The sequence below is a fragment of the Neofelis nebulosa genome, chromosome 2 (assembly GCF_028018385.1).
Source record: "Neofelis nebulosa isolate mNeoNeb1 chromosome 2, mNeoNeb1.pri, whole genome shotgun sequence".
NCBI lineage: Eukaryota > Metazoa > Chordata > Mammalia > Carnivora > Felidae > Neofelis > Neofelis nebulosa.
In genome coordinates this window covers 135,846,921-135,861,514 of record NC_080783.1, presented here as the reverse complement: position 1 = coordinate 135,861,514, position 14,594 = coordinate 135,846,921, and the positions used below count along the sequence as shown (strand labels likewise).

Genomic DNA, 14,594 nt, shown 5'->3' with positions numbered 1-14,594 from the left:
GCTAGTTATGCACAGAACAGCTTTACCTGAACACAAAATCAAAATGAGAATAATACGACGACTCCATATTGTGACTTTAAGGAAACTCCAAAGCCCTCACCTAGTAAGCATAACGTGTGCATGCCGTTTTGTCTGTTCTTCTTTACTTTGTCAAAGAAGCTTTCTGGTCTCCAAGTGTCTGTCCAAAAAACAATAGAAACCGTCTCTCCAAACTTATACAACTAGAAAAAGTAAAAAAACATTAATTAATGATAGAACAATTCACTGCTTACTCTTTCAAAGTTAACAACCAAAACATGAAGTGTGACCCAGACTTGAGATGAGTGGGGGATCAAATCTCTTACAAAATACATGTTCTCTTTGGTCCACAGCAGCTGGTGTCTCTCTGATGCCCTTTACAGTAGTGCTCCCAGTAGTTCAGCATTCAGTATAGCAACATATGTAACCAGTTCACGATTTAGCTATGTAGTTGCTAAAAATACTGAAACAGAACCCAGAAGGAAATAAACAAAGACTTTTGAGCAGTCAGAGCAGGGACTGTTCACTAGGTTAATTTTATTATCCTCACACTACAGACCACCAAGGCTCAGAAACATCAAGCTTATCTGCCCAGGGTCTCACAGCTAGTGAGTAATGAAAAAGACTCAAACAGGCCCAAGAAATGCTCCTTTCCACCATGGCAGCTCAGGACAATTCAGACACTATATTCGCTGCAGCTATTTCTTAAACCCTACCCCCTTACTTTACCCACGATTTGATTCCTCACTATAGAATTCAATGAAGGTTTGCCCAAACCTCCTCCTTTCCCAAGTGGCCTACCCACCCCACTTGGCCATCACACAACCAAGAGGCTTGCTTTGTTCCAGTGTGCTTCCAGTCTGGCTGCACAGCTCACTGAAGTGAGCCCAACTCCACATCTTATGCTAAGAAAACTCAGTTCTGAATCCTAGTTCTGCAACTTGGTAGCTGTGTGACATTGTTCCTTCTAAATCTCTAAAATAGGGATAGTAAAAACATACTGTCTTTCCTACTCATGGGGTTGTAAACATGTAAAAAGTTATTCAAACTGTGAAGTAATATGCTAATATTAGTTCTTATCTAGTCACTGTGCAAAGGACAATTAAATTCAAAGACTTAATACATGGTAAAACATAAAACTAAAGTTGTTAGGTAAAGATTTAATTATTCAATTGAAACAGTGCTTGAAACAATTTATAAGAGCTGGAAAGCACTAGACACAGGAAATCAAGTCTAGTCCTCTGCCACAAACTGTGCACAGGACAGTACTGAACTTTTCTAAGCCCAAGGTTTTTCATTCTTCAAATGAAGAACTGGTCTGCAGAAGGGATTATCATCCTGAGGCTTCTCCAATCAGTTTTCAGAAGCTGCTGCAAGAGGTAAGGGGGAGGCAGAAAGAACAGAAACAGAAAAGCTGGAGCATTCAAGGCCCTCTATCCCTCCACCCCAGGAAAGCTCAAATTTTCTCACTATTTGTACACTGAGGCCTAAAACCTGTAACTGATACTCTTAATGGTGACTTTGAGTTCTTAAGGGAAAGCTCATCAGGTTCCTCACACGGCCACAACTTCCAACTCACCTACCAATGAGCTTTATTCTCAAAGTCCACTTGCAAACTGTCTAAAAAAGATCTATGGAAGCCATGCCATCCCCTGGCAAATTCTCAGATCAGTATAGCAAGAGCCATGTAACTGCAGGAATTCAGAGTCATGAATCTTCTTGCCAAGTATATAATGTTTCTCTGTGAAAAATGCATCCAGCTGATGAGTTCCAATGTGTTCCAATGTGGGATTCCTGGAATACATTCACCCAAGCTGCAAGAGATAGGCCTAGCCCTGCTGGGGTGGGGTGGGGGTGGGGGTTCTGCTACTGTTATTGTTCTATGAGAGGCAAATTTATCTAAAAGATATTTATTCTAGATCATCCACTATGTGCCACACATTATGCTATGCACAGGTATAAAGTGAGAAGCCAATCCGAGCTCTGGCCCTCATGGAGAATGCAGTCTTGCATATACCTCACAGAGCAGGCAAGAGCTCTGAAGTCACAGCGCTGGTTCTTAATAGATGGGCCACCATGGGGTGCCTGGGTGGCTCAGTCGGTTGAGCGTCTGACTTTGGCTCAGGTCATGATCTCACGGCTCGTGAGTTCGAGCCCCGCGTCGGGCTCTGTGCTGACAGCTCAGAGCCTGGAGCCTGCTTCCGATTCTGTGTCTCCCTCTCTCTCTGCCCCTAACCCACTCACATTCTGTCTCTGTCTCTCTCAAAAATAAATAAACATTAATAGATGGGCCACCATGGACAAATAACCTTCCTGACTTTCAAGAGAAACTCCCCGGGAAAATGCGCATAACTATAAACCTAATAATGTGATTTTTTAAAGGATTAAATGACATAAAGTGTGTAGAATGCCTAATACATTGCACACAGTAAAAACAATAAATGTTAGGGATTTGATGATATAATAATATGTTTATAATGATGATATAAAAATGGTCTAAAATGCTGTGTCTTGCTATAATCCAACTGCTTTCTTTACTGGAATGAGCTCAAAAATATTACCAAATATTTGAAAATAAGTTTATGATTTAGCTCTGATAAGTTCAACAGTTTACATTCTAAAAGGGATTTTTGGCATCTCTGATCAGACTTTGAAATATTGCTATTACTCTGTAAAAAATAAAACTATTGAGGTTAAAGAAAATTACGTATGCAACCATATATAAACACTCTAAATGGGCCTTCAATATTTTAAGAGTCATGGAAATATACTCATGAAGGTAAATTCTTCATTCAGAAAGAAAGGGATAGATGATTTCTGAGAGAATTGAGATGCTAGTCACATATAAACACTAGCTGCAGCATGCTGTAGAAAAGCTTCTTGGAATTGTCTAATTTGGGGGATTAAAAGAAAGCCTCACATAAGCACTGCTTTCTAGGACCCTGATTTATAGACTGTAACCATTCCCATGGTTGTGCTGCAAACTTCTTCAATGAGTTCTGGAACATTATGCAAAGAGTTTCACCATTTAAGATGTCAGTCCCTCAAAGAACAGAAAGATCAGTGCCATGTTTCACAATCCAAGGACTTGCCAGTAAACCATAAAAGAAACTGGAGTAAAACAGTGTCAAGAACTGAGGCTGCAGAAGTCTAAGCACTGTCTTATACATGTTGGCCTTTATACTGTGATCATTTTCCCCCAAAACAGTATTGATGCAAATCTGAATTTAGAGACCATAAAAAGAGCTGTTTTCTAAGAACAGTAGATAAACACAGGTCTTTTTGTTTGTTTGTTTTAATCTGAAGCAAGTTATAAAGAAAGCAATTTATCCAACTTGATATTGGATCGTGTTTTTATCTGTTGAAGATAAAAACTCAAAATGATCTAATTAACATATAAAGCAATATCTAGTTAAAGCAAGAAGATGCATAAGAAAGATAAATATTAGGTAGTAAATAATAATTCTAAAAAATGAGACATAGACAGTACTGAAGGAGTTCAGCATTACTCCCACTTGGAAAGCACCTGAAGACAACTCCTGAAGACAGGATATAGGCTGGACCTTAAAGGGTGGAAAAGATGGGGGAACTTGATCTTGGGGTAAGAACAAGATGGTAGGAACAACTTAACAGAGGTGGGAACTGTTGGGCAATATTTAGCATGGCATTAAGCAATTATCTAGAAATAGCTATTGCCCGACTTGCCTCTAACAAGTATCTCTTAATTCCCGACAGCTTTACCATGTGCCAATTCCTGTCAATGCCAGCTCCATAATATACCTAGAACTGACTTCATTTCTTTTATCATTACCTTAGTTTGAGTCCTTAATGCCACTTGCCTGAATGACCTTAATAATCTTCTAACTCATCACACTGCCACCAATGTTTCCTTCCTTTCAGGAGCACAGAATGCTTTGTAAAATCCATTTTTATAATTAGGATTTAATACTTTTGTCACTCTACATTCAAATAAAAAATAGTTTGTGACTGGGGTGCCTGCGTGGCTCAGTCGGTTGACTGTCCGACTCTTGCCTCAGGTCGCGATCTCATGGTCATGGAATCCAGCCTCATGTTGGGCTCTGTGCTGACAGTGCAAGCCTGCCTGGGATTCTCTTTCCCTCTTTCTGCCCCCTGCCTCAAAATAAACAAACAAAAAAATACTTTGTGATTTTCTAAGTTAAAAAATATCTTCTCAACATTCAGAAAACTCAGAAAATTTAACTTGCTATTAAGAACTCTGTGGGGCACCTGGGTGGCTCAGTTGGGTAAGCGCCGACTTCGGCTCAGGTCATGATCTCGCGGTTTGTGAGTTCAAGCCCCGTGTCGGGCTCTGTACTGACAGCTCGGAACCTGGAGCCTGCTTCGGATTCTGTGTCTCCCTCTCTCTCTGCCCTTCCCCCGCTTGTGCTCTGTCTCTCTGTCTCCCAAAAATAAAATAAACATTAAAAAAATTTTTTTTAAAGACAACTCTGTGAAGCCCCACATGTATCTTTTATATATAAACATGAATCCTAAATCAGATCACTTAAATCTGTGAGGTAAAAGAAAGCTGAGCCAGCAAAGATGTCAAAAAACACACCACAAACCACATAATCAAGAGTTACTAGTTTTCTATACAGAATATTGGTCTTGGAGTTGTTTTTTTTAATCTCCACATGCGTTTTGCTTAACATTTATGTAACACTGATTTTGCTGACACTAAGAAAAATTATGCACATGCCCACTGTATACAAGATACATAAAGTTGAAGACCAAAGAGCTATAAAATTTATGTTATCACACATAAATGAGAGAATCCACATATGAATTAAACGAAAGAATTTTAATTTAAAGTACATAATTCCAAAAATAAACCAACTTGGGCTGGGGTGGGAAGGATAAGTAAATAAATAAGCAATTCAACTCAGCAAATATTTGTTGCATATTGATTATATGTTTTGGCACTGTGATAAAACACAAAGGGAGATGTGAAGATGAGTAAATCAGGAATTTTATGTGCCCAACACGTAAACACATAGAGTAACTGAATATTCTGTATGGGATGACGATGTATCAGGATTGTGCAAGTAGAAGAATGGTACAATCATATCTGCAATTTAAAAATAAAACTATTAAGTGGGAGAGAAGATGGCTATTAAAATATTGACTAAAAACAGTTCCAGTGGAAATGGAAAGAAAAACATTTTTAATATGCCCATGATTCCACAGGTGGTCAAAATAATTCCAAAGTGACTAAAAGAACAGGAAGCTTCCTCAGATGCGTTCTTCTAAGGTTACGTGGCAATGTAGAGTGTGGATCCCCTTATTACCTAGTTTAGTGTTCGCTGTACAAGGTTAGACTTTATCATTTCTACATTAGTCCCTGGACAACAATGAAATCAATTCAATGCTTTTGAAAACTAACAGTAAGAACTACTACAAGGTCAAAACAATGCTGATTATCACAATGAGTCTTGTGCTATGAAAAAAAGGAAGGAAATGAGTTGTTACTTTTTAAAAGTAATATACATATTTTCCAAAGTAGAAATGTATTATATAAACAGAGGAACATATGGCAATAATCAAGGTCACTCATGCAACAGCCAGAGAAAGTGGAAGCATTTCGTAATGATGAGAAAATTATACAATCTTTTCCCTGAAGTCAGCTGCAACTGATAATGCAGTTTTTATGCAGAAATCATTGCTACCTGGTTTCACTGAACTGTCTCATTTATCTGTCCTTTAAAATGTCTCAAAACCATTTTAGTCACCAAATTTTAAAAAAAAGATTCATTCTATCACACAAATGACTAACAAGAAATGATAAATACCACATAAAGAAAGTGTGCCAGAATTTGTAATTTCTTCTTTCTTTGGCCTGTCATCTTCAGGTCAATGTATCCAGGTAAGAATTGAATAAAAAGACTGAAAGAGGGGCGCCTGGGTGGCTCAGCTGGTTAAGCGTCTGACTCTCGATTTCGGCTCAGGTCATGATCTTACAATTCATGTGATCAAGTCCTGTATAGGACTCTGTGCTGATAGGGTGGATGGAGCCTGCTTGAGATTCTCTGTCTCCCTCTCTCTCTGCCCCTCCCCTGCTCGCTCTCTCTCTCTCTCTCTCTCTCAAAATAAATAAATAAACATTAAAAAAAAAGACTGAAAGGAAATATACCAAACTAGTAACTAACTATGGTTACTTCCAGGTAGTGGGACTTCAGATGCTTATATTTTCTTCCTTATACTTACTATATTCTCCTAATTTTCTATGAGTATATATGTCACTTATCATCAAGAAAAATAAAAATATTTTTTAAAAACAGTTTTTTCTAAAGCAGAGACAATGGTAAATGAAAACAATTCTGGTTCTGCATGACTAAGGTGCCAAATGTTTAACCTTAAGAATTCAAGAAAAGGACTCTGTCCTTGCCGTCTCTGTAGTGAGAAAAATCCCTGATATTTCATTCAGGAATGCCTAAATACAACCAACTTGCCTGGCTCTACACAAATAAATGGATTTTCCTTTGATTAGAAAAATCCTCAAAATACAAATTTCACAAGTGTTAGAAATATTTGTTACTTAGGAATTTCAAATAACATGATTTTAAAGTTTATATGTTTATAACTAGTATTTGAATTGGGGAAAAAACCTAAGATTTACTCAATGAAAATCTGAGCATCTAATGTATCTTGGTTAAGGTAACCTTTGCCTGAAGTTAGAAAACAGGCCAGGTTTTTTGGCTTCTAATTCTAGAGAACATTAGAATTGATCTCAGTTAGTATTCTCCATACTTTTTAGTGCCAAGTCTTTTTTTCCAAATAAATTTTTTTTTTAACGTTTTTTTATTTTACTTTATTTTATTTTATTTTTGGGACAGAGAGAGACAGAGCATGAACGGGGGAGGGGCAGAGAGAGAGGGAGACACAGAATCGGAAACAGGCTCCAGGCTCCGAGCCATCAGCCCAGAGCCTGACGCGGGGCTCGAACTCACGGACCGCGAGATCGTGACCTGGCTGAAGTCGGACGCTTAACCGACTGCGCCACCCAGGCGCCCCTTTCCAAATAAATTCTTAAATAAAACATCAATAGGGTTAAAGATCAAGGCTCCCTGGGGATTTATTCATTGCTATTTGGTCTCAAGTACTTCAATTTCTGCAGAATTGCTGAAGCAGCTTCATAAATCCTGGTACACTTTGAAAACCATTGATCATGTCCAGTGTTCCTCCCAGTCCCCACATCCCCTTACAGTTAGGAAACCTGAGATCCAGAGAAGTTAGAGGACTCCTTAATTACTGCCTGAGCAAAAGTAAAACCAAGAACTTTTAATCTGCAATTAAACTCAACCTTTTCCATTATTACTTTTTCTTTACCAGTTCTACTCAATATATAGTCAGTTTTTACCCAACATATATATTCTCAGTCTTGTGTTAATTAATCTCTAGGTAACCAAGGTTTCTGTGGTACATATGTATGTATTCATTGGTGTCTGTGTATTTCTATAATACCTCAAAGATTCCAAAGTGCTTCATGACTCTCTTTAACTGTATAGTTCCCTGTGTTGGGAAGGTATCTGCCTTACTGTTCATTTAGCAAACCTCTTATAATTCATTTTTTAAACTACTTTATTGATACATAATGCACATACTGTAACATTCACCCATTACAAATGTACATTCAATTTTTAGTAAACTTACCGAATTGTGCAACCACATGTAGTTTTAGAAAATTTTTATCACTTCAATCAGATTCCATATGTCCATTTATAAGTAATACCTGTTCTCAACCCCAGCCAACCACTAACTACTTTCTATCTTACAGATTTGCTTTTTCTGGACATTTCATATAAACAAAATCCTACAATATATAGTCTTCTGTGTCAAACTTCTTTCACTTAACATACATGTAATTAATATCTATGCCAGGACTACTAATTCTTCACAAGACAAAAGGAAAGACTTCAGAGTCTGAAGTAAATTAAACCTAATCACACTCTGCTACATGATCAATTCACTACAAATAAAATCCAAATGGCTGATGTTGGATTAGAGAGCCTAGTGATCCAACCCTATCTACCTATCTGACCTCAGACCACTTTTCTCCTGCCTGCTACTCTCCAATAAGCCCTTCTTTGGTTCCTTCAATGAGCCAAGGTCATTTCCACTTTAGAGTCTTTGCACAAACCATTCCCTTTGACTGGAATATGTTCATTCTTTCTTGATTCATATCTAATCTTAAGTAACACCACTTTAGAGAGGCCTCCTTTGACCACCCAATTACAACAGAGACCCAGCCAAATCTCTAACATATATCAGTCTACTTGAATTTCTTATACTTCCCACTACCTGATGTTTATTTTATGGTTGTTATTGCCTCTCCTTCCTACTAGAATGTAAGCTCTTTGAAAGCAGAGACCTTGTTAGACAGGTTTATCAGCGTATCCAAGGCAAGCAAATAATAAATAGGCAAACAATATTTGTTGAATACATGGATCACTAAACCTCTTAATGATGTCTAACTTGGTAGCCTTTACTACACATTCCCTTTAACAAGAAACATTTTCATAGGAATATGGGGTTTGCAATAAAAAAAACTATTTTATGGCATGCCTATAATAGAATGTGTATCAACTGGTTTTGTGTGTTTTGAAGTGTTAGTCTACACACCTACTTACCTTCATTAATACTGATAATCAAGGGGCGCCTGGGTGGCTCAGTCAGTTGGGTGTCCGACTTCGGCCCAGGTCATGATCTCGCGGTTCATGGGTTTGGGCCCCACGTTGGACTCTGTGCTGACAGCTCAGAGCCTGGAGCCTGCTTTGAATTCTGTGTCTCCCCCTCTCTCTGCCCCTTCTCTACTCATGCTCTGTCTCTCAAAAATAAATAAACATTGAAAAAAAATACTGATAATCAAGAGTCTAGTTAATAAACTACAAAGTTGATGAAAAATACTCAGTAGTTGATTCTGAGCTCTCTATGCTGCTTTAGAAAACAATGATAAGATAGGTTCAAAAGGGGCTAACAAACTGATAGGCTTAAAAAAATCTGTGCCCATTATTTCCAGGTTAGGAATTCCATACTGCTACTCTTTAACCTAAGGTAAAAACGTTGTAAAACATATACTATTCAGGTCTGTCACATTACCCAAAACAGTACTTCTGTTCAATAACTTGATGGCTGTTTTTGAACTCATGGGAAAGCTTTCACAGAGATGACAGAATCTCTTTCGAAAGTGGTGCCCACTTCCCTTTTAAAAAATTGAGCAAGATGGCATGGCAAGGTAACCTGTTAACATTCTACATTTAGCAAACATATTTCTGAGAACTGAAATCTACTCTTTCAATTATGCCATGCTAAAAAAAAAAAAAAAGCACAAGTTCATTAACTTTCTAAGAAAGTTTTTATCTGTCTAGTTTGGTGATTCTCAAAATGTACTAGCAACTTCAGCATCACCTGAGAATTTGCTAGAAATGCAAATTCTTAGACACCCACCCCCACCCCAGATCTACTATATCTGAAAATTTCAGGGGAAGGCCAGCAATCTCTTTTATAAGCCCTCTAAGTAATTCTCATGAATACTAAAGTCTGAGAACCACTCGTGTTAAGTTATTGTTTTTCCCATAAATGCTAACCCTAAATACTTAGAAGAAAAAGAGCAGCTACTATAAGGAAGGGGACTTTGAAAACCTTAGGTATTATGCAGGGTATCTATACATTTGTTTTAAAATGTAAAAGTGCCATGAATATAATGACTGTATTTTTAATGCCTTTTATCTTAGAACACTTAGAAACAGTATCAATAATTACCCCTTTCTCCTAGAATATAAATAACTTGGGTGGTACAAAAAGTATACTTTCATAGAAATTTCATCAAATACCTAAGGCAGAACCTAAAAAGGCACTTCCTGTTTTTCACACAAGTAGTAAGTCATTTTCATACCCAGATTAGAGAATAGAACCAAGATGGGGAAACAATGCTTTGTAGCTGCCCAGAAAAATCCTATATAAAACTGAGAGAAAGCTGAATTGTTAAAAATAATCTATGTAATATGGATATGATCTTAAGGGCTTCTATGGAGACTGTCAATTCTCACAGTAAATTTCCTCTCAAATACCTTCACCTATTTCAAACATGAGAACAATAACACTGTACCTGTCTATCAGCCTAGAGGATCAGGAGGAGAACAGGGTCACCCTAATTTCGTTCCTGCCAGTCTGAATAACAGATATGCATGCGATGAAGACAAAAATCTTTTGAAAAGTTTTATGTTTAGAAAGAAGCAAAAAACTTTAAATGATAAGTCATGATAATTTAGACCAAAATATGATGGAAAGGGGCTAGGTAACTTTCCTCACCAGAAATCAAAATAAAACCAATATGGGGCGCCTGGGTGGCGCAGTCGGTTAAGCGTCCGACTTCAGCCAGGTCACGATCTCGCGGTCCGTGAGTTCGAGCCCCGCGTCAGGCTCTGGGCTGATGGCTCGGAGCCTGGAGCCTGTTTCCGATTCTGTGTCTCCCTCTCTCTCTGCCCCTCCCCCGTTCATGCTCTGTCTCTCTCTGTCCCAAAAATAAATAAAAAATGTTGAAAAAAAAAAAAATTTAAAAAAAAAACAAAAACAAAAAAAAACAAAACAAAACAAAAAACAAAATAAAACCAATATGAAAAATATATATATACTCCATTAGCTTAAGGTTTATTACACATCTTTGTGTATCACATGATTAATTTATTCTTCTCTTTTTTTCCTTTCTCCTGGCAACCATCAGTTCTTAAAAAGTACATGGTCTACAGGAAAGAATACTGGACTATGAATCAGGAAATTCCATTCACTTACTCCAGCACAGGAATGTTCAAGAGGGTTTTTAAAAGTGTAAAAAAGAGGGGCGCCTGGCTGGCTCAGTCAGTTAATCATTGAACTCTTGATCTCAGCTCAGGTCATGATCTCATGGTTCACGAGATAGAGCCTGGCCTCCTTGAGATTCTCTCTCCCTCTCTCTTGCTCCCTCCCCTACGTGAGCACAGGTGCACAAACACTCTCTCTCTTTCAAAATAAATAAACTTAAAAAAAAAAGTGCAAAAAGGCCTTGAATTGGCAAGGTTTTTAAGTATGCATTTTATTAGAAGACAAAAGAGAGCAAAATTCTTTGCCAATTTAAATGTAATAACTAAGTGCAAGTAATGAATACTAAAAGGTGAATCATTTATATCTTTTCTCTGATTCTTCAGAACCAAAGGCAATATTTCTGAGATGACTGGCTAGCATGTCAATTAAATTGAGATATTCTTCCTAGGTAACGCAGAAAATAAAGACACCTCTAAAGCAACAGACACAGACTGGTGTTCCAATGTAAATGTATCTTCTTGTTGTAAATATCTATTTTAAATTATGCTTTCCAGGAAGACACACTGGGGATATCTCATTTCACAGATTCTAAGATGTACATTTTTTTTCTATTAAAATATATCTGAAATAGGAATAAGTCCTAACAAGGAATTAAGTCTTAAAACCACTGTTGGCCATGAGCAGTCACAGTTGCCATAGATCATATATGTGTGAATATCAGAACACAAGATACCAAACTTCAGCAGCTTGGAAGAAAACCCCAGAAACAGTTATGGAGCACTCTTTTAACTCCTCAAAACTAAGACTGTTGGGTTAAAAATAACCAATACACTGAGATAATTACATAGGTGGCTTAAAAGCCTAATATGATTGGCTTTTGGCTCTTTTACAGATTCCTTTAAGAAATGCGGTATCACGATGCTCGTGATGGGACAGAAAATAATAACCATATGGAAAAATATGCATCAGCGATGCAGAGTAAGTTATTTGGAAGAGTGTGAAAAGGCTTTAGGAATACAGAACCAATTTAATTAGATTAAATTTCCCTGGTTTTGTATGTGAAAGTTGGATATAAGATTAAAGTCTTTCTGTAGCTAATTTCAGTGGTCTATTCAATGAGGGGGAAAAAGATCTAAGTTCTAGGGAAATAGTATAAAATATTTAATATTTAAAAATTTAGTACACATTGATGTATTACATAAAATAACATCTTAAAATTCATGAAATATAACAAAATCTACCTGCAATTTGTAGTTTTCTAAAACACTTTTGCTAACTACCATTAAGAAAAAAATCTTCGTAGCATTACCTGTAAACCACAGCAGCCTACAGCATTCATTATGGAAGCATTGTGAATAACTCGGTAAGAGATTCCCAGTTTTGTTGCTCTCAGAATAAGATCGCTGTGTGTGGTAGCCCTGTAGTGGGAAAAGATCAGGTTGGATTAAAGTAACACTGACTTTTTAAGACAGTAAAGGTATAATATTTCATGAGTTCAAGCCAATCAAAGGGTTATGGGGGCTGCTTTTGCTCAATCTGGGGGCTTTCTGACAAGAAAAGTGTTAAGTCTACACATGCCCTTCACGGTGCTAAACTGCACTTGTTACCCTTTTAGAGCAGCCTTGGTAGCTACAGAGAAAAAGGGAAGTTGTACTTACTCTTTTGTCCCTTTAATACCTCCAAACACATCTGTGGAATGGAAGTTCAGCAAGTGAACTCCTGAGCAGCAATTCTCAAACGTTTTGGTCTTAGGACCCCTTTAAACTCTTAAAATGACTGCTCTGAGTTCTAAATGATGGCACAACTAGACCTACTCTATACTTTCTGCTCTATTTTGAAGGTTTCTTTTTTTATATTTTGAAATACTACAGAACAGATGATAAAGAACATTTTTATAGGCTATCAATTTCTGCCTTTATATTAGGGTTCTATCTGACATAATCGTAGTTGCATTTTGCATCTGTCTAGCAGTGATTTTATTTATAACTGTTCTCAGTCTGGTTACTGTATATAACTGTATGTGTGCATGTGTATGTGAATGTACATTCTGCCTGTTGCCTTTCCTTTGTTGAGATAAATCTAATGATTATGATAAGGTAAGACTTTGGTGGAGAGAGAATATATGTAAATGTAAGTATGGGTACTATGAAATGTAACCCCACATCAATTTAGAACTGCATTATTAAAAGCCTTTTTCCCCTGGATGAAAACTCCAGGTCCTGCTGGGGAAAGCAACATTAGCATGTTTGAGAAACTACATACAAACCAGCAGAACCTGTCAACTGGTCAATGCATACCAAGTAGGAAGATCAAGGGCTTTCACCCCATGAGGCAGTCAGAAACAGATTAACAAATGCCCACCAGGGAAGCCTGTTTTTAATCACACATAAAATAAAAACTAGTATGAAAAACAATCATTAATTTGATTTAGAGCAAGCTTTTAAAAAATAATGTAAATGACAGTTATAAAGAATGTTTTTAATATCATCTTCAACAGCATTTCACTACTTAACACTAAGATTAAAGAATATTGAATTAGTTACTTGGTGAGTTATTTGAATAGATGAGCAGAAAGAAAACCTGGTTTAAAATCATACCTCTCTTTACCACAACTTCATTTAAAATGACCAGATGTGGTTGGTATACTATGAAGATTTAATGACCTGACAAAGTGATCTGATTTTGTGAAACTGCCATGAATGTGATTAAATGAGTCCCTCAGATTTCTGCTATGAAAAAATTGGTATTTTATCATCATGATTACCCAAATTATACTGCTTCATGCAAAAGAAAAAACTGGCTTGAAACACAGGTTTAAACCATCATATTGGGCATTCCTTCTAGATCACGAATCATGAAAATGCTTCATTTTGGTGACTGGAAAAGTGTGTGTGTGTGTGTGTGTGTGTGTGTGTGTGTGTGTGTGTAAAGACAAATTTATTACTACTTCTGGGCACATGGCTCTATCCAAAATCACATGTGTATACGTATGCATATATGATTTTGGATAGAGCCACGTGCCCAGAAATAGTAATAAATTTATCTTAATAATATTCTTATTACTTGGAATTGCTCTGAAAGCAATTTCAAAAGACATTCAAGAATGTTCTGATCAATGGAATCAATAAAATAAAGAACATAAAGGTGACCAATTTAAATGTGCAAGACTTGGGGCGCCTGGGTGGCTCAGTTGGTTAAGCATCCGACTTCAGCTCAGGTCACGATCTCGCGGTCCATGAGTTCAAGCCCCGCATCGGGCTCTAGGCTGATGGCTCAGAGCCTGGAGCCTGCTTCCGATTCTGTGTCTCCTTCTCTCTCTGCCCCTCCCCCATTCATGCTCTGTCTCTCTCTGTCTCAAAAATAAATAAAGGTTAAAAAAAAATTAAAAAAAATAAATGTGTAAGACTTGGTATGTTTATTTTATAATAACATTAGTTTGCAGATACAGTACTGCCACATTTGACAGTGCTATGGCTTGTGATCTGAAAGTTCATTAACATTTGTAATGATATGCTGAAAGTGATGGTTCTCATAAACTACTGGAAGCATTGTAAGTTGGTACAGTCCTTTGAAAAGTAATTTGACAATACATGCTTGAAAATATCCATGTTCAAAACTTTTGATTTTTTTTTCTTTGGTATTATAAACTTTTTGGAGAAAAAAAATCCAAAATGTAGGGATGAGAGAATGGAAGGAGGGGAAAAGGGTCATATACATTAATCCATACATGGCAGCTTTACTTATATTGGAGAAATAAA

The 14,594-nt window shown here is 37.1% G+C and overlaps 1 protein-coding gene across 5 annotated transcripts in view; it reads right to left on the bottom strand.

Moving 5' to 3' along the window:
• Positions 1–14,594, bottom strand: part of DPH5 (diphthamide biosynthesis 5) — an 85,857-nt gene that overhangs the window by 57,009 nt on the left and 14,254 nt on the right. For all 5 annotated transcript variants that reach the window (XR_009257910.1, XM_058716404.1, XM_058716401.1 and 2 more), the window contains exons 4-5: positions 12,146–12,254; positions 101–221 (exon numbers count right to left, since the gene is read on the bottom strand). Coding sequence is in view for 4 of the 5 variants with exons in the window: in XM_058716404.1 (XP_058572387.1) it covers positions 101–221; positions 12,146–12,254 (230 nt within the window). In the remaining variant the exon portion in view is untranslated. The remainder of the gene's footprint in view (positions 1–100; positions 222–12,145; positions 12,255–14,594) is intronic.